Source organism: Typopeltis vanoorti, chromosome 4 (genome assembly GCF_054136105.1).
Source record: "Typopeltis vanoorti isolate ZY-2024b chromosome 4, IOZ_Tvanoo_1.0, whole genome shotgun sequence".
In the NCBI taxonomy this organism is placed as follows: Eukaryota; Metazoa; Arthropoda; class Arachnida; order Uropygi; family Thelyphonidae; genus Typopeltis; species Typopeltis vanoorti.
Window position 1 is genome coordinate 71,438,290 of NC_143552.1, and position 24,724 is coordinate 71,463,013.

Below are 24,724 nucleotides of genomic sequence, written 5' to 3' on the forward strand. Positions count from 1 at the left end.
CACGGCTTGCCATTGAACCTCCAAGGTTTGGTTCCTGTTCTCAAACTCTTTGATTTTTTCTTCAGTAATCTTTGTGTATTTTAGTCTACAGTTCATATCTGAGAGATGCTCAACTTTTATTCGCTTTAAAACTTTCTTACATGTTATTCTTTTCAATATGAAATTCAATTTTATCCTGCTCAAGACTAAATAGTGATCACTTCCAATTTCAAATCCTCTGTACACTCTAGTGTCCTGTACCAGGGAGAAAACATCACTATCAACAATAACATAGTGAATGAGACTTTTCTTATTCCTTGCTTCTTCTCTCCATGTGAATTTGTGCACATTTTAATATTGGAACATGGTGTTAGTAATAACCAATCCATGTCCTGAGCAGAAATCCAGCAGGTATTTGCCATTATTAGCTTTGCTCTTTTCTGCAAAATTTCCCAAAAATATTTTTGTATGTCTGACAATCATTTCCTACTCTGCTATTTAGATCCCCAGCAAGGACCAACTTTTCCTTTTTCATTGTGTCAGTTGCTTTTTCTAAAGCATCAAAAAATTCCTCCACTTCTACCTTAGTAGAACCTTCTGTGGGACCCATAGGCATATATGGAAATTTTTGACATACGACATTTTTGTATGTCTGATAATCATATCCTACTCTGCTATTTAGAACCCCAACAAGGACCAACTTTTTCTTTTTCATTGTGTCGCTTTCTCTAAAGCCTCAAGAAATTCTTCTACTTTTATCTGAGTAGAAACTTCTGTGGGACCATAGGCATAAATAAATCTCATTGTCCAGTTCACCATTCTGATATTTGTCCACATTACTCTACTTGAGACTGCCTGCCATTCAAGAAGATTAGCCTCGTATTTAGTGTTGAATACTATGGCTACTCCTTCTTTTCCTTGATTGTCATTGCCTGAATATAACATTTTGTATTTATTGCTCAGAAAGATCTTCCCAGTTTTTGTCTTTTTTGTTTCTGTCACCCGTATTATGCCAATCTAGTTCTTATCAAATTCCTCTACTAGCTCCATTTCTTTTCCATTGAGACTTCTTATGTTGATAGTACCGATCTTGACCTCTAGCGATGTTGAGTTGGGGTGTGTTTTAAGATTTGTTCCAGTATCTGACTTTTCGCTGTTTGCTCTGGTTCCCTGGTGAAAACAATGGGACCTTGTTTAACCAGGTGATGCCACAGCTGCCATGAATTTCTTTCATGTTGTACTGTCATTTTGTATTTTGGTTTAAGCCAATAAAAATACAAAAGAAGATTAGCCATTCAAGAAGATTAGCCTCGTATTTAGTGTTGAATACTATGGCTACTCCTTCTTTTCCTTGATTGTCATTGCCTGAATATAACATTTTGTATTTATTGCTCAGAAAGATCTTCCCAGTTTTTGTCTTTTTTGTTTCTGTCACCCGTATTATGCCAATCTAGTTCTTATCAAATTCCTCTACTAGCTCCATTTCTTTTCCATTGAGACTTCTTATGTTGATAGTACCGATCTTGACCTCTAGCGATGTTGAGTTGGGGTGTGTTTTAAGATTTGTTCCAGTATCTGACTTTTCGCTGTTTGCTCTGGTTCCCTGGTGAAAACAATGGGACCTTGTTTAACCAGGTGATGCCACAGCTGCCATGAATTTCTTTCATGTTGTACTGTCATTTTGTATTTTGGTTTAAGCCAATAAAAATACAAAAGAAAGTTAATAATTACTTTTTTATAATTTTTTTATTTGGTCAGTTAAATCCCAAATTTCCAGCCCATCCTCATTTGTTCAGTATCCAGGTAGATACCTAACAGGGTGCAGCATGAGAAGGTGAGGATTGGACATTATGTCAGAATCCCTGGTCGGTTCCCCGCATTCTTTTAAAGGCTATGTGGAGGTCTCTTCTCGGTTATACAGCTTTGACCCTTAAGCACTCCTGTTTCTGAAATATTGGAAGTATTAATTAAAGTTAATTTCAGTATACATTATAATTCCTCAAAAATAATAGTTATAATTGTGTTCCATTGTCACCATACTAAAGACACCTTTAGATACTAAGGCAATAATTTTACATCTGTTAAAGTAATTTAGTAGTAAATTTTAGTTTCCGTTTTAATTTCTACAAACACAACAGCTTATGTACCTGTTTTGAAACAATTATACGTAAAAGTGCTTCATGGTACATGCAACACTAGAAGAAAATAAATAATTACTTTTTTATAATTATTTTTTTTTGCCAGATTTTTAACAAGCATCTTCAGAGCCATCTCTAAATCCTACCCACACCTCATCGTGTTAGAGAATTGCACAGAAGATGTAGGTGAAGTATGTTAGAAGCTTGATCTTCCAGCAGGGCCACCCTAGGCATGAAGACTACATCAATATTCCCTGCTAACGTGGGAGGCGTCTGGTGATTGGGCCATCAACCATCATTGGACGTAAAGCAGTATTGCTTGAGAAACCAAGACAAACATGAATCGGATGGAAAAATTGGATATCGATTGGAAACAGAAAAGGAAAAGAAAACGATATGGAATAATAAAACTAGCAACATGGAATGTAAGAGCAATTGATGGAAAAGTGGAAGAACTTATACAAGAAATAGCCAAAAGAAACATTAAAATATGCAGCATAACAGAAACAAAAAAAAAAAAAAGGAAATGGAAGATTGAACATATAGGACTATATATTTATATACAGTGGAATAAAAAAAACAAAATAGAGCTGAAGCCAGAGTAGAAATAGTAATACATAAAGAGTTATATGAAAATATAGAAGAATATAAATATATAAATGAAAGAATATTAACAGTTAGGATAAAAACAGATAGAGGTAAAATAAATCTAATTACATTATATACCCCAGAAGAAGGATGAAAAGAAAAAACAGAAGATTTTTACGAGGACTTACAACAATTAATACAAGAAATAAAACCAAATGAAAAATTTATTATAATGGGAGACTTAAATGCAAAAATAGGAAATATACCAATAAATGGAATCATGCAAAGATTTAATGAAGAAACATTGATATAATTCTGTGCAAATAATAAGTTAAAAATAATAAATACCTTTTATCATTATGAAAAAATAGCATAGAATAACTTTTGGAAACACAAGAGGACAGGAATCAATAATAGACATATATTATATGTAACAAAGTAATACACCCATCAGAAATAGAAGATGTTAGAGTGGTAGCATCAGCAGAAATTGGAAGTGATCATAATCTATTAATATGTAAACTAAGACTTTACAAGAAATGGGTGAAAATAAAATCTAAAGAAAACCAACACAATGCTGAAATAAAATTTAAAGTGGAATTATTAAAAGAAGAAAGTATATAAACATTATACTACAACAGATTAAAACAAAGTTTCAAGATAACCCATTAAGCAGTGAACAACATGCAGAAGATAACTGAAGATTTTTAAAACAAATTTAACTGAAATAGAAACAGAAGTATTAGGGGTTAAAAAAAAGAATATGATGGACTCCATGGTTTAATGAAGAAATAAAAATATTAACAAAAGAAAAGAAAGAAAAATATCTACAAATGAAAACAACAGATAATTGGAACGAATATAAAGAAATAAGAAATAAAGTTAATCAAAAGAAAATAGAAAGCAAAAATCAATTTTAAGAATCATATACAAAAGAACTTGAACATGATTTCTTTGGTATACAGAAACAAATGGGGAGATTTATTAATACACAAAAGAAGGAAGAAGCAGAATATATCCCAGTATTGAAAGTAGAAATAGAGGAATTAGAAAATTATTTTAAAAACCCTAATAACCAGACAGTTGAAACAAAAGTAGAACTAGATAAGTAAACAAACAAACCAAGAAGAAGAAATAAATACAACAGAAACGAAAATTGAAATAACAGAAATTGAAAATGCAATTAAAAAATTGAAAAAGTGGGACCAGGAGATGTTTAGACAGTTGAGCTTGGCAAGTGCAAGAAGAATGATTGTTATGGGAGTAACTACAGCAGTATAAATTGGGGAGAGGAAGATGCATGTAGCAATACGGGAATGGAATTGCTAGAATTCTTGAGGGACAAATGTCTTAGGCAACATGTAATAGAGAGAACAAGAGGTTCAAGAGTTTTGGATTTGGTTATAGCATCAGAACAGTGGATAATAACTGAGCTGACATCTCTCTCACCAGTTGGAGAGAGAGTGACTGTATGGTTTGACTTGGAAGATGAATAGACATGCAGGAGTATCAAAGAGATGGGAACGTATGTGGAATTATATGGCAGGTGATTATAATAGTCTTAGATATAAACTTGGGGAAGTTTCATGTAGGGAGGAATTGGAAGGCCAGGATATCATTAGTGCTATCATATAATGAAGAAGAGGACACAATTTAGTGTAAAGTGGATGACAAACAATATAAACAGGAATTGCATGTGAAAAAGAGGCTATTGGAAGAGATATAAGGAGACAGGTGAAGAGAAGATGCATGAAGCATATAAGACACAGGCCAGGAGAGTGACTAGTATGGTAAGGAAGGCAAAACTGGAATATGAGAGGAGATTGACCCTAAGATCCAAAGAAAATCCTAGGGAATTTTTTAGCTATGTGGCCAGTAGGAGGAGAAATGATTGTGGAAGAATGACATTGTGGGATAAAAATGGGAATAGAGTGACTGATGATGCAAAGGACATAGTGGAATTGTTCAATGAACTCTTTATTGGAGTATTTCATCCTGGAGGAGTACATTTTAATACTAGAGGGATGGGACAGGTTCAAGGTTTAGAGGTGCAGGAGGAGAGTGTGTTCAAATACTGAGTACTCTGGATGTCAGTAAAGCTGTAGGACTGGATGGTATTTCACCACGAGTTTCGAGAGAATGTGCTAAAGAACTGACAGCTCCTTTTACCTGGCTTTTCAATGAAAGTCTGGCTATGGGAAAGTGCCCAGGGAATGGAAGGAAGGTAAGATAGTGCCATTGCAAAAGGACAGTAGCAGACTGGAAGTGTCTAGTTATGGGCCGGTTTGTGTGTCATCAGTAGTTGTTAAGATTTTGGAGAAATTAGTGAGGGACCGTATACAGCATTGGGTAATGTTATCTGTGAGTCAACATGGATTTGTTAAGGGGTGCTCTTGTTTTAGTAATATGCTAGCCTTTTATAATAAAGTTACAAGAGCAGTAGAAGAGGGAAAGGCATATACTGCCATTTTCTTGGATTTAGCAAAGGCATTTGACAGGGTGCCACATGATAAGCTGATATTTAAGTTGCAGCACATGGGTTTGGATGTCAGGTTGGTCAACTGGATTCAGGATTGGCTGTCCGATAGGTATCAGAGAGTTGTGTATGGTGGGGCAGTTTCAAGGAGGCATAAGGTTACAAGTCGGGTCCCACAGGGCTCAGTACTCGGACCTATATTGTTTACCCTTAAGATCAGTGACATTGTCAGTGGATTGCAGGGGGGGGGGGGTATTCAGTTGTTTGCAGATGATGTGAAGCTGGGAAGGGTTATTAGTAATAGTGCAGATGAGGTAGTTCTGCAAGAGGATTTGAATAAGCTAGATAGATGGGTAAATGAATGGGGGTGTCAGTTTAATGCAGCAAAATGTAAGGTCTTGAGCTTTGGGAAACATCGATGGGATGCTGTATACTCTATGGGAGGAGTTATATACTGGAGGAAGTAGGGGAGACAAGAGATCTGGGGTTGATGATTGATAGAAACCTGAAATTTAGGGGACATATTGCAAAGGTGGTGAAGGTAACACAGAGAATTGCTGCAATTATGAGAAGGACACTGACCTGCAGAGATAAAAGGGTTAACATTTCATTGTATAAGTCTCTGATCAGGCCACACTTAGACTATTATTCTCAGATTTGGTCCCCAGGATTTGAAGGGAATAAATTAACTGTGGAAAGGGTAAAGGCAGATAACAAAGATGGTTTCAGGACTTTACAGTGTTAGTTATGAGGATTGGCTGAGGGAATGTGGACTGCAGATTTTGGTGGATAGAAGAAGGAGACATGATATGATTGAGACTTATTAAATATGAGATACATTTATTAAATACCTCATTAAAAGTACTAGCAAGAATCCTAAATAATAAAATAACAAAGGAAATTAATCTATTAGATGAACAACAAGGTTTCAGAGAAGATAGATCATATACGAATGCAATATTGATAATCAGATAGTTGATAGAGAAAAAAAAACAATAGAATATAATAAGAAAATATTTATATGCTTTATAGATCTGGGAAAAGCATTTGACAGAATATTAATTCAAGATGTAATAGAAATATTGCAGAGAAGAAAAGTAGCAGAAAACATAATACAAATAATTAAAGAAATATATGATAATAATAGCTGTATAATAAAAACACAAGGAAAAATAAGTAAAGAGATAAAAATTAGTAATGGCATTAGACAAGGAGACTCTTTAAGTCCAACAATATTCATTATAATAGAATAATAATAACTATATGTTATGCAGATGATGTAATATTAAATATATAAAAATGAAACTCAGCTACAAATATTACTACATACATTTAATAAAGCAGCAAAATTGTATAATATGAAGATATCAAAAACTAAAACAAAATGTATGACAGTATCACAAGAACCACAAAGATGCAAATTAGAATTGGAAGGTACTATTATTGAACAAATAACGAATTACAACTATTTAGGTATACATCTAGAAGTCAGATGTGGTTGCAAAAGTTACAAAAATATCAGGATGCTTGAATGAAACAATATGGAAAAATAAACATCTTAGAGTAGAGACAAAAACCAGAATTTATAAAGCAGTACTCATGCCTATTATGACATATAATGCAGAAACAAGACCAAACACTAGGAAAACAAGACAAATGTTAAGCACAGGTGAAATGAATATATTAAGAAAATAGTAAATAAAACTAGATTAGATAAAATAAAAAATACAGATATAAGAAAACAGTGTGAAATACAAGCAATAAACGATTGGGTAGCAACCCGAAGAATAAAATGGATTGAACACGTGGAAAGAAGAAGTGAAGGTAGAATAATAAAACAAGTCTGTAGTTGGAAACCAAAGAATTAGAGAAGAACAGGAAGACCTAAAAAAAGATTAAAAGATACTATTAAAGTAGATGAAGTTTTGGTTGCAACAGATACTACATCTAATGTGTGAAGAAGAAGAAGATCTTCAGAGCACAAATTACAAATGTGGTAAGGCACACTGCACTCAATTAAATAGTTGTATAAGTAGTTCAAATTATAACTTCAAGGGAACTAATGTCTCACCAAGTCTCTTTGCAGGACTGGATAAAAAAAGAAATAATTCAGACTAAATGTTGTCTTAGACTGACTGTCTCTTTCAAGTGTTGGGCAAATTAATGCAGCCATAATTCCAAAAATACTATTTTTAAATTTGCATCAGTTATGAAATACTCTCCTAACCTCAACAACTATGGTTGCATTAATTTGCTAAATATCTAGGAGACATTCTAAGACCACATTTAATTTATCTTAACTTCTCTGAATTAATTTACTTTTTATCTGACACCCCTAGAGGGTTCCTTATTAGGGCATTATTAGTTCTTTTTTGGTTACAAATTGAATCATTTCTGCAACCCTAATTTAGTGCCACCATGTGCTTTACCACGGTTGCAATTTGTGTTCTGAACATGCTGGTAAGAAAAATCTAGCAAAACATTAGTATACTAATGGATTTCCCAACCCAACACCCATACATGGTACTAATGTACTATAGGTTGACCAACCAACCTCCTGTGTATGGGCTCAACATAAAAAAAAAATATATATATATATATATATATATATACTAAGTTTTAAAATTATTATTTATTTTCTCCTGTTGTTGTTTAGACAATGAAACATTGTTATGAAGAATCAAAAATCATTTATAATAGTATATGCTACAATACTAATTTCACTACTTCTCGTTTGTAAACTGATCTGTTCTAGTAGAGTTCATTGGAACAGTTATTCATAAAAGTTGTTTCCTCATAGAACAGTTTTATAAAGAAACGTGTGAAACTTTATTTCACTGTCCTAACTTAAACAGATCTGATGGTCTGTGTTCATCTACTTTGTGGGAGATATTACTTTTAAAATCAGCTAATCTTTCCTAACTTTATTTTTGTCTCAATGTATATAATTTTATATTTAATAAGTTAAGAAATTATTGACCTTTTATAGTTATCTTACATTAGCTACTTCTGTCTATATGTTCACTGGGCATCCACAGATGCCATATGGTCACTCCTATGCTGGGTGATGCACCACACCAGGCCTCTCCATGTAGTCCTGTTTGCTTTTCTGGAGGCGTCAACTCTGAAGATCAGTCACTCCACACACACAATCCATCCATCTCATTGATAGTCCACCCCTTCCTCTTTTTTCAAGAACTTTACCTTCTATTACTGTTCTGAGAAGTCCCCGTTCTATCCTTTCAATGTGTCCAAAATATTTTAACTTTCTTCTGTCAATATCCTTAAGGAGCTTTAAAGTTCTACTTATCTTTTCTAACACCATTAATTTGTATGCCTTTCAGTATATGATATCCTCAACAGCCTTCTGTAACACCATATCTCAAAAAGCAGATATCCATTTCTTATCTGACTTCTTTAAGTTTCAAGTTTCACATCCATAAGTCACTGTTGGAAAAACAACTGCATCAAAAATCCTCAACTTTGTTCCCATTGAGATAGATCCATCCTTCCAGATTCTAAACAAGTCTCTGACTTGTTTTAGCCATTCCTAACCTTCTGACATCTTCTGAACAGCAATTCTTTGCATTAATAATGGATCCCAGGCACTTAAACTTGCTGACTTCCTAAATTCTTCCTCCATTAAGGTACACCTGTTTCTCAAGAGCTTCTCTGTTTGTATTTCCTTTGAGAACCATAATCTTTGTCTTGCTAGAATTGAGTTGAAGTTCTCTGTTATTACTGATCTTGTTAACTTTGTCAAGAATTAGTCCTAGTTCTTCTATGTCATTACAAAGGAGTACTGTATCATCAGTATACCTCAGATTACTGATCAATCTACCTCCTATCCTAATTCCTGTCTTGAGCTCATCCAATGCTTCATGCATAATGTCCTCCACATATGTGGAGGACATCACTTGTTTAGTATATATATATATACTAAACAAGTGCGGAGAACATAAACATCCTTGCCTAACTCCTTTTCTAACTTGAAGACAGTCAATCCAACACCTGTTCTTACCGTGGCTTCTTGCTCCCTGTACAAGTTGGCTATCAACCTGATAGTGTGTTAGGGAAAACCCATTCTTTTCATTACTTTCCACAGTTTCACATGCGCAACACAGTCAAAAGCTTTCGAGTAGTCTAAGAAACACATTACCAGAGGAAGTCTGAATTCTTTATATTTTTCTATGATCTGTCTAAGGCAAAGGATCTGATCTCTGGTACCCTTACCTATCCTGAAGCCTGCTTGTTCCTCAGGCATCTCTGCCTCAATCTTATTTAGCATGATCTTCAATAAAAATTTGCTTGCATGAGTTATTAAACTAATAGTTCTATAGTTCTTGCATGCCTTCATATCACCTTTCTTATGTAGTGGTATGAAAACCGACTTCTTCCAGTCTCTAGGCTATGATCCTGTCTCATATCCTTGTAATCAATCTTTGAAACACTCTTATCCCTCCATCCCCTGTGGCCTTAATTAACTCTGCTGGGATTTCATCTGCAGCTGGGGCCTTCTGCTTAACTGCTGTTTCAACTTCATGCCTAAGTGGAGGAAGTTCCAAATCAAAATTTTCCTGGTGAGAGGGTTCCACATTTTCTTTATCCACTCCGCTGTACAGTTCATCACAGTATTTTTTCCATCTGTTTTTGATTTCCACCTCTTCTGTTAGTAATGCTCAATTCCTGTCTTTGATGACATTCAGTTTGGGCTTAAACTGTGCTTTAAGTCACAAACTAAATAAAACAGCCTTTTATAATTGTGCCTCCTCATCTGGATTTCTATCTCTTCACATTTATTGGTATAGAACTTTTTCTTGTCCTGGTTCTCTATGTAATCTCTTATATTCTTCAGTCCCAGTGTCTTTGTTTTTTCAGCTGCCTTCTTTTGATTAGTTCCCATGAATCTGATATCCATGAGTCTTTTGGTCTTTTTATTGGGCTGAGATACTTTGCTGTATCCTGTATTATCACTTGGACTTCTTCCCAAAGAATTTCTGGTAAGTTCTCCTCATTGGTCTCCAAAAAATCATCCAACTGAGTTGATATTTTGTCTGTGAATCCACTAGGAATTACTCTAACATCCAATTTAGTGGGATGTGCCTGACCTGGAAGTTTTCACAGTCTTAGTCTTACTTTGCCTCTTACTAGCTGATGGTCTGTACCACAATCTGCTCCAGGACAAGTATGCACATCAGATATGCTTGTCTTCCGCTGCAGGAAAGCCAGGATGTAATCAGTCTGGTGCCTTGACCAACCAATGTTAGATATCCAAGTATAGGTCCACCGTGGGTGTTTCTGGAAGCAGGTATTGGTAATAACTAATCTTTTAGCATGGACAAATTCCAACAGTCTTTCACCATGGGTGTTATGTTCACCCAGACCAAACATGCCACACTCTGGCCTGACTCTCATACTCTTTCCCACTTATGCATTTAAGTCCCTTAAGATGTAAAGTATGTCTCTCCTTGGTAAGCAGTCCAAAACAGTTTGTAAGTTTTCGTAGAATTCCTCACTCTCTTCTTCAGGCCTATCTGTGGGGTACATAAACTACCATGATTGATACACTGGTAGGCTGAGTCTTAAGTCTAATAGAAAAGTATCCTATCATTAATGGGGTTATAACCAAGAAAGCTTCTTGCCTGAGCTGTCTTCAGTATCACAGCTAGCCCCACGATGTTTGGAGTCACCACCTGAATAAATAACTAGCTTACCATCCTGTCTTTTGAAGTGACCTTCTCCATTCCATCTGGTATCTGTAATTCCCAGGGTACCAATTTTATACTTTTTCATCTCTTTACACACAATCTCAAGAGTAGTCCATCTGTAGACCCTGAACATTCCTTGTGCCTGTGTAAAATTCCCTCTAAGATTAATCTTATACCTTCTCTGTTGTTCATTCATAGTAATCACCGACTTTTGGTGGAGACTGTAATATACTTCTCGAACAGGACCCTCTGCCTAAGCTCTGATTATTTTGCATGACAACTGATGCAGCATGAGATGTGTTATGAGGCACAACCATATTAGCATTTTAGAGTGAAGTCACTGCAAGAAGAAAGTAGTATGGTTGCAGCGTCCCTTTCCACATGAGATGAGATGAAAAAGCAAAATAGGAAAGATTCATCCCTAGCCCTCGAATACTCTAATACAGCGCTTCCCAAACTGTGGGCCGCGGCCCCCTTGGAGGCTGTAGGTTTTGTTGAGGGGGCCCGTGAAATAATGAAAACAAATTGAAAATCTTTTAAGACTAAGTAGATTTTATTTTTATCTTAATAGAAAGGTATTTAATTTTTATTATTTCTTTTTTGTTATTTTTTATATTTTAATGGGAAAAAAATCGTACATTGGTGCGTGTTCACAAATTTCGCTTCCTGCGTATTTCGGCGCTTAATGAATATTAAAGCAGAAATCTAAGAATTGCAGTTTCAAATATTTCACTCACCTGATATTGACATTTTGTGTAGCAGTATTGAAACACATCCATCACATTAAATTGTTATTAAACTTCTTTTATGTTTTTAATTCTTTCTTTATTAATAATCATTTTACGTTTCATGTGCTTGTACTGCAAATGTACAATAACAATATATCTATCTATATAAAAATATGAGATCATGTGCCATGTCAAATGTGTATGCAAGATGCTAAAAATGTAATATTTGCATTTGATTTTTGCAATATTCGCTGTGTATGTTTTGTATTGAATATAAATACAATAAATATTATAATAATATATGTCTATATTATCGAGGGGGACCGTGAAATGTTGAAATTTTTCCAAAGGCGGGGCCCTGACATCCAGAAGTTTGGGAAGCCCTGCTCTAATAGTATTGAGGGGAAGGAGCAAGAAGGAAAGAAAAAAGGGGAGGAACCAGTCTACACATAATATAACAGATGTATATTACGTGAAGTAAGGCATGGTCCAGCACTAGGTACTTCAGGTTTGTCATTAAAATACTCACTAAAATGAGCCCTTGAGGATATTAGCTACTTAGGTGGTGGTTTTCAGAATTATCTGTTAATGTTTAATTGCCTCCTGTGATCTTGTACCGAAGACGCCTATGATACTTAGGTGAAAATTCTATGCTAATAAAGTTATTTACGTGAGTTTTTCTCTGGTTTTATAATTCTTTTCAATATGCCAACTCATGATATTTCATTATTGAAACAAGTACATTATGAAACTTATGGATACAACTACTGTGTTAGAATAAAACTTTAGTTTCATATAAACCAAAATATACACTCGATGTTTCGACCTTCACATTAAGGTAATCTTCTGGAGTATACATATATATACAAAGAAACAAGCTGCACTACAATATACATGGCATGCTCAAGTTACTGATCAAACGTTAAACTATTTGCCTGACCTCTGGTGTTAAAAAAAACACTACATCAAAACTAGAGTCCTATTATTATTATCTATTAGGTTACAAAGTTAAATTAAGTGGAGAGTAATATGTTCATACAGAAAATAATAGATAAATAAATAAACCAAAATAAAATTACTTATATAAGTATATATATAGATTGCAACAACTGGTGTGGATAGTGGCCAATAAAAGATGAAAAATTTCTTAGAGTCCTAAAGTCAGGGTTTGCTGGAAACTAAGTGAGCTGAATGTGCCATCCAAATTCTTGGGATTTTTAAGCCCCTTTTATTATTAAGATTAGGGTGGTTAATCAAAATTTCACAGGCTTCTTTAAATTTCCATTCATATCAAGTTTTTGTATGAATGATGCAAAGAACAAGTACTTTTCCAATCAATTCGATGTAGGGTGTTAAGAGCGTGATCTGAGAGGCCTGCTTCACCAAAATTATCATATTTAATGTGTCGTTTGTGTTCTTTTTTTATGGATAGGGATTGTATATCCTGTTGCCCCAATATAAGGTAAGTTATAAGGTAAGTTACAGGTGCAATAGATGCAATAAACTCCAGGGTGTGCCAATGTGGGGAGAGGATCCTTAGAGGTGTCGAATATGTTTTTTAATTTTAAAGGTGGTTTAAAATTGGCATTAAGATACTATTAATTTTTTCTGATAACCCTTTAATGTATGAGAGTGTTATGGTTTTACTGTAATCTATATTACTTTTTGATGAAGTTTTATGAAGAATTTTATTAATAGTATTTTTGCTATATCTGTTATTTACAAATATATTGCTAATAATTGTTAATTCTTGTTTAAGAGCTTGTTCATTAGAGCAAATATGGAAGCTTTTGAGCAACGTGCTCTTCATTCCTTTACTCTAAGCCAAACTGTAGGTTTTAGAGTAAAGGAATGAAGAGCACGTTGCTCAAAAGCTTCCATATAAAAATTAGCAGTTGGGGGGGATAGTGGTGAGCCCATGACTATACCTTCTTTTTGTAGGTAAAATTTATTTTGCCACACGAAGTAACTGGAATGTAGTACGTGGACAAAGTGAGCCGTAATATCAGGCAGAAATTTCTTCTGTAGAAGAAGAATTATGTCATTGATTGGGACATTTGTGAAAAGGATAGAAACATCAAAACTGCATCTTTGCTGAGTGTAATGTTTTTAATTTTGCTTATGAAGTGTTGTGTGTTCTTTATATAGGAGGGGAAATGACCTACCAACTCCTTGAGTGTTGACGCTAATTTCTTGGCTAGGTGATAATTAGGGTTGTCTATTCCCTCAACTATTGACCGAAGCAGAGCGTTATGTTTGTGTACCTTGGGAACACCATATATTCTGGGAGAACCAGAATATATTTTGTTTCCCAGTAATGGGGTATTAGTTTTGATGTAAGTGAGATTTTTTTTTATAGTTTTAACAGTTGATTAGTAACTTTAGCATGCCATGTAATACAGCTTGTTTCTTTGTATATATACATATACTCCAGAAGATGACCTTAACGTGAAGGTCGAAACGTCAAGTGTATATTTTGGTTTATATTAAACTAAAGTTTTACTCTAACACTGTAGTTGTATCCATAAGTTTCATAATGTATTCTGATCACCATGTAAGCATGAAAAGAAAGGATTGAAACAAGTAAGTGATACTGAAGTGAGGACAAAGAAGTGAAGCCTGCAGTCCTAAAGGAAGCCACTTTCCTTTGGTCTTTCAGTCTTAATTGGGCATTCTGAGCTGTTTTGCTGAAAGTCTGAGGAAGGAACATGTCTTCTGCATGTGTGGCAATTGCATACTGCTAAATGACTGAATTTAAGCAAAGGCAGATTCAAGAAAGAGTTTCATATTTATATTTACTTATATGAAGTAATTTGGCATTTCAAGCATATTCCATGATAGGTGTCCCTATTGTCATCAGCAAGATATGAGTAACTGTGGTGTAAATGGATGTAATTTTTTTTCTAAAATCTTGATACCTTATGTCTTGCAATCTGACCTTAACAGATAAGTTTGTGTTTGCTTCCATTTAGTAAAACCCTGGATGATCAGAAGATTGGAACTGATTTTTGAAAACAATGGGTTAACATGCTGATTTCTTTAAGGTCTAAAAGCTGCATTTCCCTCCTTTCCTTTGTCCACTAAACATTGGGTTAGTTAGACTTTCTGAAGCTTGAGCTGTAGAGGGAGGGAGGTTGGCATCTCATCTGTTAATCTAGTGGTAGTAATTGCCATTGGCTACAAGCATGCGGAATGTGCAGAGATGAGCTTGGTGGTGAAGCCATATTATTAGAGCATAGGATTTTTGTCCTGTTAGTTGTTTAAAGTTTTTTAATGTCATGTTATTATGAATGAAAATGGTGTGACTATTAACTGATATAATCTCCCTGTGTTGTGTGCAGTTTTTTCTATAAATGGATCAGTTAAGTTGCCGTGCAACTGAGGTATGACAGGTTGTTATTTTTTTTTTTAACGGGATATTTATTGTACAGTGCTAGCTGTTTTGATGTGATAATCTGATCTTAAATGCGTCATTTTCTCTGTGACAAAACAGAGAAACAGATCATCCACATGGCATAATGAGATGGTGGGGTTGAGCAGTTTTTTAGAACATCTTTTAGACTGGTCTCTAAATATCTCCCTGATAAATTTTTGGCAGGAGTGGGGAGTACACACCCTCTAGTGAGTATTTTGCTGGCTCTCCATTTTCTTACTTAATAATTCATGTTAACGGTGCATAATTTATAGTTATGATCATATGCATTTTGTTTTGATATTAGTTCTTAATATTCTATTATTAGGATTGTGATCATTTTATGAATATTATAAGTTAATAGTAATGTGTGTGTGTGTGTGTGTTTTTTGTAGTATCAACTCAGAATTTCAGCAGCAGAATCATTTACTTGTAATTGGTCAGCAGCCTAATTCTGCACATCAGGATGAAAAATTCTGCTCTACCAGTCATGCCACAAGCAGTCTACAAAGAATGAAAGATTTATTCCAGAAAAACCAGCTAACTGATGTGATATTGGTTGTTAGTACTCATCGTATTCCTGCTCATCGTTTAGTCCTTAGTGCAGCAAGTGACTACTTTTCTGCTATGTTCACAAGTGACGTTCGTGAAGCTGCTCAGCATGAAATTGTTATGCAAGATGTTGATCCAAATGCCCTTCAATCGTTGGTAGAATATTGCTATACAGGTTAGAACAACATTGGTTTAAGTTTTGTTGTTTAGTATATCTTGTTTAGTATATTATATCTCTGTGTTATTTAAAGAGAGTGCTGAAGCACTTCTACACCGCCCAAATTTAAATTGGAATGACCCTCTTTATCTATTGCCAAGATTTGGTAGAGTCTCATCCTTATAAATGGCAAGCAATACACTCTTTCCCCATTTTGTTTTTTTTTTTAAATTTAATATAATGCTGTGTCATTTCATTATCTAATTAAATTAAATTTTTATTTCAAATCACTTAATTTTAAAATTTGGTCTTAATTGTAATCTTATTTTATTGTAACTGCCCACTAGGTGGCATGGATCTGCTCTGTAAATAGGATTGACACTCTTTATTGTAGCTTCACCTTGTGGTTATGCTGATGCATTGATGATGACCAGTTATTTTCTGTTCAAAATATTTGCAATAATAAAATTACTATATTCTTAATAATTCTATTTTTTTCGCCCACCAACTTTAATTCAATAATAAAATTAGACTGGGATATATTGGTGGAAGATTTTAATAACACATTAAGCGGACTAGTTTCGCAAAACAGCTTAAAACAGGTCAAGAAAGAAACATAAACAAGTACTAAACATTATACATAATAGAAAAGACGTGTTACTTACTTCAAACGCATGAAGCATGTGTGATGTCAGACATTGTTATGCAAGTACATTATGTAATTTTTAGTGAAGTTGAATTCTGGTATGCTAAGTGATCTTATGAGGGTCTTCCATATATCAGCAAGGATTAAGGATTATCCCTTGGTTCCTATTGAGGCTGCCTTTTAAATGGATTACCACAGTAGCTTCTTTGAAGTTTCAGTGACGATGATGGCTGAACTTGATAAGGGTAATGGGTTTATAGTGATTCTACTGGACCTTGCCAAGGCCTTTGACAGGATACCACATGGAACCCTAATCAGTAAACTGGAGCAGATGGGGGATGGATAGGAGGGTGGTTGATGGAGAGATACCAGAGAGTGGTTTATTCAGGAGTTGAGTCTAAAAGACGGCTTGTGACTAGTGGTGTGCCTCAGGGCTCTGTTCTTGGACCACTACTTTTTAATTTGTTCATCAATGATATAGGAAAGGATCTGAGAGGAAATGTTCACTTGTTTGCTGATGATACAAAGTTGGGTAGAGCAATTGTGAGTGCACAGGATGTCAAAATTTTACAGGATGATTTGGATAGTTTGGAGGACTGGGCTAGGAAAAATGGATGTCAATTTAATGTGGCAAAGTGTAAGGGTATGCATTTTGGGGTGAAAAGAATAGCAGCAGTATATCACATTGGTGGAACCGTACTCCAGGAGATTGATGAGGCCAGGGATTTGGGAGTGTTGGTGGATACAGAATTGAAGTTTAGGGGGCACATTGCAAAAGTGGCTAAATCAGCTCATCAAATCATTTGGATTCTGAAAAATACTTTAACATGCAGAGACAAACAAGTTATTGTTCCTCTGTATCAAGCCTTGATAAGACCCCATCTGGACTACTGTGTCCAGTTATGAGCGCCATGTTTTCTTCGTGAAGGGGAGGAAGTGGAGAGGATCCAGAGATGAGTGACCAAGATGATAGCAGGTCTATGGAATGAACCTTATGAGAATAGGTTGAAGATTTGTGGGTTGCAAAAATTCGATAGGCAGAAAAGGGGTGATATGATTGAGACATTCAAATTACTGAAGGGTTTCTATAAGATTAATCCAGAAGATATTTTTGAAAATTGGACTGGTGGTGGGAGGACTAGGGGCCATGCATGGAAGCTGGGTAAGAATGTGGTCAACAAGGGTGTTAGAGCTAGGTTTTTTTACTTGGAGAGTGGTGAATGAGTGGAATAAGCTGCCAGAGTCTGTTGTGGGTGCTACGACCGTGAATGAGTTCAAGGCAAGGTATGATAGATACTGTGTGAATGTCGAATAGTTGTTGTTGACATGATGTTAGGGCCTCCCTTGATGATTCTGTCGACTCCTTGGAGTTGCCTGGGATAATAATAATAATAATAACTTTTGTCCCATTCAATGTTGTGATTGGTATTTGAGAAATGAAGGGCTAATCCGGAGTTATCTTTTCTGTTATTATTAAAGTCTCTGATGTGTTCTTTTTTTCTTATTTCCAAACTTCTGGAAGTTTGTCCTACATAAACTGTAGCATATGGGGATGGATAGGAGGATGGCTGATGGAGAGATATCAGAGAGTGGTTTATTCAGGAGTAGAGTCCAAAAGACAGCTTGTGACTAGTGGTGTGCCACAGGGTTCTGTTCTTGGACCACTACTTTTCAATTTGTTCATTAATGATATAGGAAAGGATCTGAGAGGAAGTGTTCACTTGTTTGCTGATGATGCAAAGTTGGGTAGAGCAATAGTGAGTGCACAGGATGTCAAAATTTTGCAAGATGATTTGGATAGTTTGTAGGACTTGGCTAAGGAAAATGGATGTCGATTTAATGTGACAAAATGTAAGGTTATGTATTTTGGGGTGAAAAGATTAGCAGCAGTATACCACATTAGTGGAACTGTACTCCAGGAGATTGATGAGGCCAGGGATTTGGGAGTGTTGGTGGATAGGGAGTTGAAGTTTAGGGGGCACATCCCAAAAGTGGCTAAATCAGCTCATCAAATCACTTGGTTTCTGAAAAATACTTTAACAAGCAGAGACAAACAAGTTATTGTTCCTCTGTATCGAGCCTTGATAAGACCCCATCTAGACTACTGTGCCCAGATATGGGCGCCAGGGTTTCTTCTTGATGGGGAGGAGGTGGAGAGGATCCAGAGACGAGTGACCAAGATGATAGCAGGTCTATGGAATGAACCTTATGAGAACAGGTTGAAGATTTGTGGGTTGCAAAAATTGGTTGATAGGCAGAAAAGAGGTGATATGATTGAGACATTCAAATTACTGAAGGGTTTCTATAAGATTAATCCAGAAGATATTTTTGAGAATAGGACTGGTGGTGGGAGGACAAGGGGCCATGGAAGCTGGGCAAGAATGTGGTTAGCAGGGGATGTTAGAGCTAGGTTTTTCTAGGTGAGAGTGGTGAGTGAGTGAGTGGAATAAGCTGCCAGAGTCTGTTGTGGGTGTTATGACTGTGAATGAGTTCAAGGCGAGGTATGATAGATACTTTGTGAATGTCGAATAGTTGTTCTTGACATGATGTTAGGGCCTCCCTCGATGAGTCTGTAGACTCCTTAGAGTTGCCCTGGATAATAATAATAATTTAATCCACATGAACAAGGGACGTTTGAAGAAAGCATTGTTATCCTTTGGTGATTTTCATAAGTTGTGGACTGTCTTAATTGATTTGAAAGTTACTCTTATTCCATATGGTTTAAGAAGTGTTGCAGTGTTCTGTGAAACTATCCCATCATAAGCAATGGCAATGGAAGATTTGTATTCAGTTTCTTTGAATTTCTTTTGGGAGGTGTTGGAGAAAAGTATCTTTTGAATTAAATTTTTTGGATAGCCGTTGTTTTTCAGGATTTCTGACATGTGAGTTAATTCATCCTTGCAAGTTTTCTCTTCTGTTATGATGCCAGTAGCTCTATTTTTGAGCATATGTATGATACTCAACTTTTGAGATATATGGCGTGAAGAAAAAAAGTGCAGATACTGGCCAGCGTGAGTCAGTTAACCACCTCACACTGCCTGGTACCTGCACTTTAGGCAGCCTCAATAGGAACCAAGGGATAATCCTTGCTGATATATGGAAGACCCTCATAAGATCACTTAGCACACCAGAATTCAACTTTGCTGCAGATTACAGAAAGCACTTGCATAACAATGTCTGACATAACACATACTCGATGCATTTGAAGTAGCACGTCTTTTGAATTTTGTATAACGTTTAGTACTTGTTTATGTTTCTTTCTTGACTGTTTTAAGCTGTTTTTTTATCACCTTATATGTGCCCAGACAAAGCCAACAGTCAGTTCACGAAACTAGTTGGCTTAATGTGTTATTAAAATCTTTGGCAAATATATCCCAGTCTAATTTTATTATTGAATTACTATAGTCTTGTGAATATGTTTGTCTAATAAATGATATGGATCAGAGAGAGTTGGGTTAAAAATAAAGTACTTGAAAGATTAGTGACTGTAGATATGAAAGTTCTGAGAAAAATTAAGGACCTGAACTGATGGCATCAATGGCAGAATCATATTACAAATGAAGACGTTAGGAAAGAACTGGACATTGTCATCATTCGAGAATGTGTGAACACAGCTATCTGAAATGATCTCAGCACTTTAAATAGAATGGGAGTGAAAAGTTTAGCAAAACAGGTGCTTCATGCCAAAATGGCAGAAAAAAACACCAGAGGCGGACTGGCCTGGTGATTTGGAATTTCCCAGTGGGTCATTGTACAAATGGGCCAAGATAACTGCCAATGTTTTTTAATCATTTAGGTGTCATTTTTATTCAAAAAATACGATTGTAAGTAAAAATACTTTTACATTACAAAGGATCTTTCACAGCATTGCAAATGCAGTTCACTGTATTTGCAACTACATATTAGCCATTCCGTTTTTTTTTTTTTTTTTTTTTTTTTTTTTTTGTGAGTGACCAGATGTATTTGTGGCTGCTAAATAATAGTAATAACTGTTGTATTACTATTTGTTATTACTATTATTTAGTAATAACTGCTATGTTGTGTTTATTATATAATATACCCATAAATGTATCAAAAATGCAAGTGCAAGGCAGGTGGGAAGACTTAAAAGAGCAAAAAAAAATGTTGCAAGTCAAATCAGAAGTATTTATGAAATTAACTGTTCTATTTTCACAAACCATTTCACAATAACATGATTGGTACTTTAACTGCAAGTCAGTCTTTCCTGTTGCTGGAAAGACTGGCTTGCAGTCACATCATCATTTCATTTAGCATTTCACTGAATGAAATGATGATGTGAACATTATTGAATGCTTCACGCCTTGAAGAAACAGTCATATTATTCTACAAATATATCTACATCGTATATCTGGACAAAACTTCTATGTCAAAAGCATCAGCATAGGAATGTGGAGTATATACTCCTGTCATTAATTAGACAATTCCATCAGCTTCACAATATTCTACTATTTTCATGTACAAAACCAAAGAATTGTTAAATTCAGAACTGTAACCCCAATGATTTTGTTTGTGTCACATTGTTGTCCACATCCTCAGATGAATATGAAAATAATGAATGAGAAAGGGATTATTTCTTATGCCCAGAACAAGATAGTTTAAATTATTTTTTCAAGTTTAATCTAAAGAATTCAATTTTAATGGTTAATTTCTGAATTATGAGAAATTTCAAGATATTTTGAACAAGTCATTCTTGCAATGTCAAAATCGGTAACAATAGCAAATGAAGTCTTAGAAATGTCAATATGTTTGTTGAAACAGATTTGAAAGATAAATGGACTAGAATTCACAATCAGAAGAATTAAAAAAAAAAAAAAAAAGTTCCAGGACAAATTGTTTCCAAATAACCTAACAACAAAATCCATAATAAACTTATTGTAGAAATGTTTGCAATATTAACAATGGATATTGTACTTCTTGATTTAATGAAAGATATTTAAAATACAATAATCTTTATATAAAATTTTTATGCAGTATTTGGATCTCAAAAATTTAGAAAATATTCCAAAATCATCTCTAAAAAAATGCCCTTTGAAAACTAAGTGAGTTATTAAAAATATCTACATAGCAGTGATATTACAAAAGATATTACAAGTAGAGCTGATGAATTTTGCAAGGAAAAGGAATGAATTCAGCTCACCTCTTATAATGTACTGCATGGAAATGTTGACACTGACAGTAATGATAATTGCGATTCTAACTAGACTGAGTGTCTTGCACCATCAAAGCCTGAATCGTTCATGTTAATGTCATGCATAAAAGACAATAAAATAAATATTAAGGATATTCTTAATGAATTTGCATCTTTTGACATTTTTTCAAAAACTTTATAATATATATTTATAATAGGTATAAATATTTGCTTGCTTGGTTGGTTGCTGAATGATTACTGAGATCCAAATACTGCATAAAAATTTTATATCTGCTTTCCAGCTAATAAATTGCAAATTTGATTCCTACCCTAGGTGTGAAAAATTGCGATCGTCTTTAGGGTAAAAAATATTTTAGAGTATAGTGGGTTTATGATTCATTCTCAGGGGTAATTTTCTAGCCCTGTTTTGTTCGTCAGTTTGCTGCTGAAAAACACCAAGAGGAAAACCAATATCTAGGTGGATTGATACAGTCAAAAGTACTCTAGAAGACAGAAATATAAGATCTGACAAGTAATCAACATTGGAGGGAAATCTTTGACAGGACAATCTTGTAGTAATGTCATAATATTCTGTTACACTCTTGAGGTTATATATGAAGAAATTGATGTGATGTGTGTATCACAGATTCATCAGATGATAACCAATAATGTGATCATTTGGTGTTTCTATGTGCAAACTGTTTTTTTGTGACATCCAGATGTGGCTCATAATTGTGAGGCAAAAGCAAAGACAAGCAAATTAATAGCCTTTGAAGTTGGTAATTATGTTGAATTCCTGTTTGTTTAATGACTTATGTGAAAATAATCATAATTTACAATTACGAATCTTTTTACAATTGTTTCTCTATTTTAGTACATTATTAGTTTTGGTTTTGTAACACGTATGATTGGCACTTGCTAGGTGTCCGTTATTATTGATATTATTATTGTTAACACGTTCGCTGCCACGCTACTTTGGCATGGTCTGTTCCCCTACGCCGAGCAGTTTTACTTCTTCAAGGTCAGTACGATAATCTCGTTACCGGAGGTAAACGTCCTACGAGTATACTCGTAGTTGGCTTGTACAGAGCATATACGGTCTATGAGAATACATAGTTTTGAAGCTAGCCCCACAAGCCAAGCATTTTCACTTCTTCAAGGTCACTAAAATAATCTCGTTCCCAGCGGTAAGCGTCCTACGAGTATACTCGTAGCTGGCTTGTGAAGCAGGTTTACCCACTACGAGTATACTCGTAGTTGGCAGCGAACGTGTTAAAATGAAAGGTAACACATTTGAGATTTGATGTACTTATTATATTCTGATAGTCATAATAATTTCAGTCTTTTTTATTGTAATGCATGTTTGTTAAGTGTTGAGATATCTTTTTTCTTTGTGAAAACATTCTCTTTACACTAATGAAAACAAAGTGATAGCCATTGTTGCTATGTAATTTCTCGCTTGCCATTTATTGAAGTGCACATGCTCACCAAGGAGGTTGATGGGATTGACAGCTGACAGAGAGCATGTTCAGTATCCAAGTAATGGTGGAAAGAGAGAGAGAGAGAAAATGGAAATTTGAGAATGGCAATCAGAGAATTTTGTTCTTCAGAAATTTTTAAGAAAGTGTGACAGTTGGGAGAATATTAATAGAAGATTCCAAAAAGGAATCATAGCACTGTGAATCTTTAAACTGGAAGAGTTGAGATTGTCAACAAGTGTTTGATAAATAAAAGAAGATATTTGAGTAGACATTGTAATTTGATGTGTTTAAGGATGCTGGATCTATTCATTTTTCTATAAGAAAAAGCGATGGAATGAGTGAAATCTGAAAACTCGGAAACTTGGGTGTTTCTTCCCTCAGGAGAGGCAAACCAGTCCCATGAACACATGAATTTACAGTCATAAAATACATATACTTAATCCTTCATTAAGTGGGCTCAATCCCTCCACAAGTCCTAATGGATGGGTGAGAAAGGGGGAAATCCACATACAAATGGATAAATAAATTGCTCACATTATTTCTAAAATTAATGCATTTAAATTTTAATTATGAATGTTATTTATGCAATTGGCTGCTCACCTTCATCACGCGATATATTTGAATCTTTAGCAACAATGCGTCTGTAATTAAATTAAAACAAATACAAAGAGTTTCATGCCGAATATAGAAACTATATAAAGTTTGCCGAGTCCAAGCATAAGCAAATAGTTTCTGTATTCGGAAAGAAACTCAAAGAGTTTCATTCCGAATACAGAAGCTATATAAAGTTCGGCTAGTCCAAGCGTAAGCAAATACCTGGATAGTGCAACACTGAGTTTCTTTTTTGGTTGTGAAACAATATGGGATGTAATATCCCTTAATTTAAATAATTTTACGTCACCAAATTGAAGCCTTTGGCTCTTCATATATTTAGTAATTTATTAGGACACCTTCTTGGCATTCTTATAGTAGGGTATGTAAGCTCTGTTCACCACAAACTTGGTATTATCTAGGTCTAGCTACTCACTGATGAGACCTCAATAAAGGTTGAAACCAGTGTGGGTAGTGACCTTCTCTCATAATGTAGAACAGTAATACAGTTCCTAGGAGCTAGGTTTCACATTATGGGTAAATACCAAGAATAGTGATCAGAGCTTGCTCCACCCTTACTATGAGTTGCCTCGGTGTTTCACTACCAAATGGGTTATGTGTTGCACTATCCAGGTATTTGCTTACGCTTGGACTCGCCGAACTTTATATTGTTTCTATATTCGGCATGAGACTCTTTGAGTTTCTTATTCGGCTATGAAACAATATGGGATGTAATATCCCTTAACTTAAATAATTTCACATCGCCGAATTGAAGCCTTCGGCTCTTCATATAATTAGTAATTAAAACAAACAGTTCATTATTACTTGTCCTTTTATCATTTTGGAATCATAAGATCACCATGATTTAAAAAAACTGAATATCCTATTCACTATCACTACTTCTGGTCTCGAGGGCCATTTCCTGGTGTGCATTGCCAAATAGCTTCATCTTCTTTTTTCCATTCAGAGCATTAGAGATACCAGTTTTTAAAAATTTCTTGGCGATTATTTCTGGCGAAATCATGTTCCAAGCTATCATTGGATAGTTGATGAGAATATGCTGCTGTTGCATTGTCATGAGTTTACAACTCTCGCTATCTTCTTTTACATAGGTTGCAT

The 24,724-nt window shown here is 35.0% G+C and overlaps 1 protein-coding gene across 2 annotated transcripts in view; it reads left to right on the forward strand.

Moving 5' to 3' along the window:
* The window catches only part of LOC150107400 (kelch-like protein 5), a 270,095-nt gene that overhangs the window by 83,657 nt on the left and 161,714 nt on the right, over positions 1 to 24,724 (forward strand). For both annotated transcript variants that reach the window (XM_090391266.1, XM_090391267.1), the window contains one exon: positions 15,425 to 15,756. In XM_090391266.1, the coding sequence (XP_090247392.1) occupies positions 15,425 to 15,756 (332 nt within the window). The remainder of the gene's footprint in view (positions 1 to 15,424; positions 15,757 to 24,724) is intronic.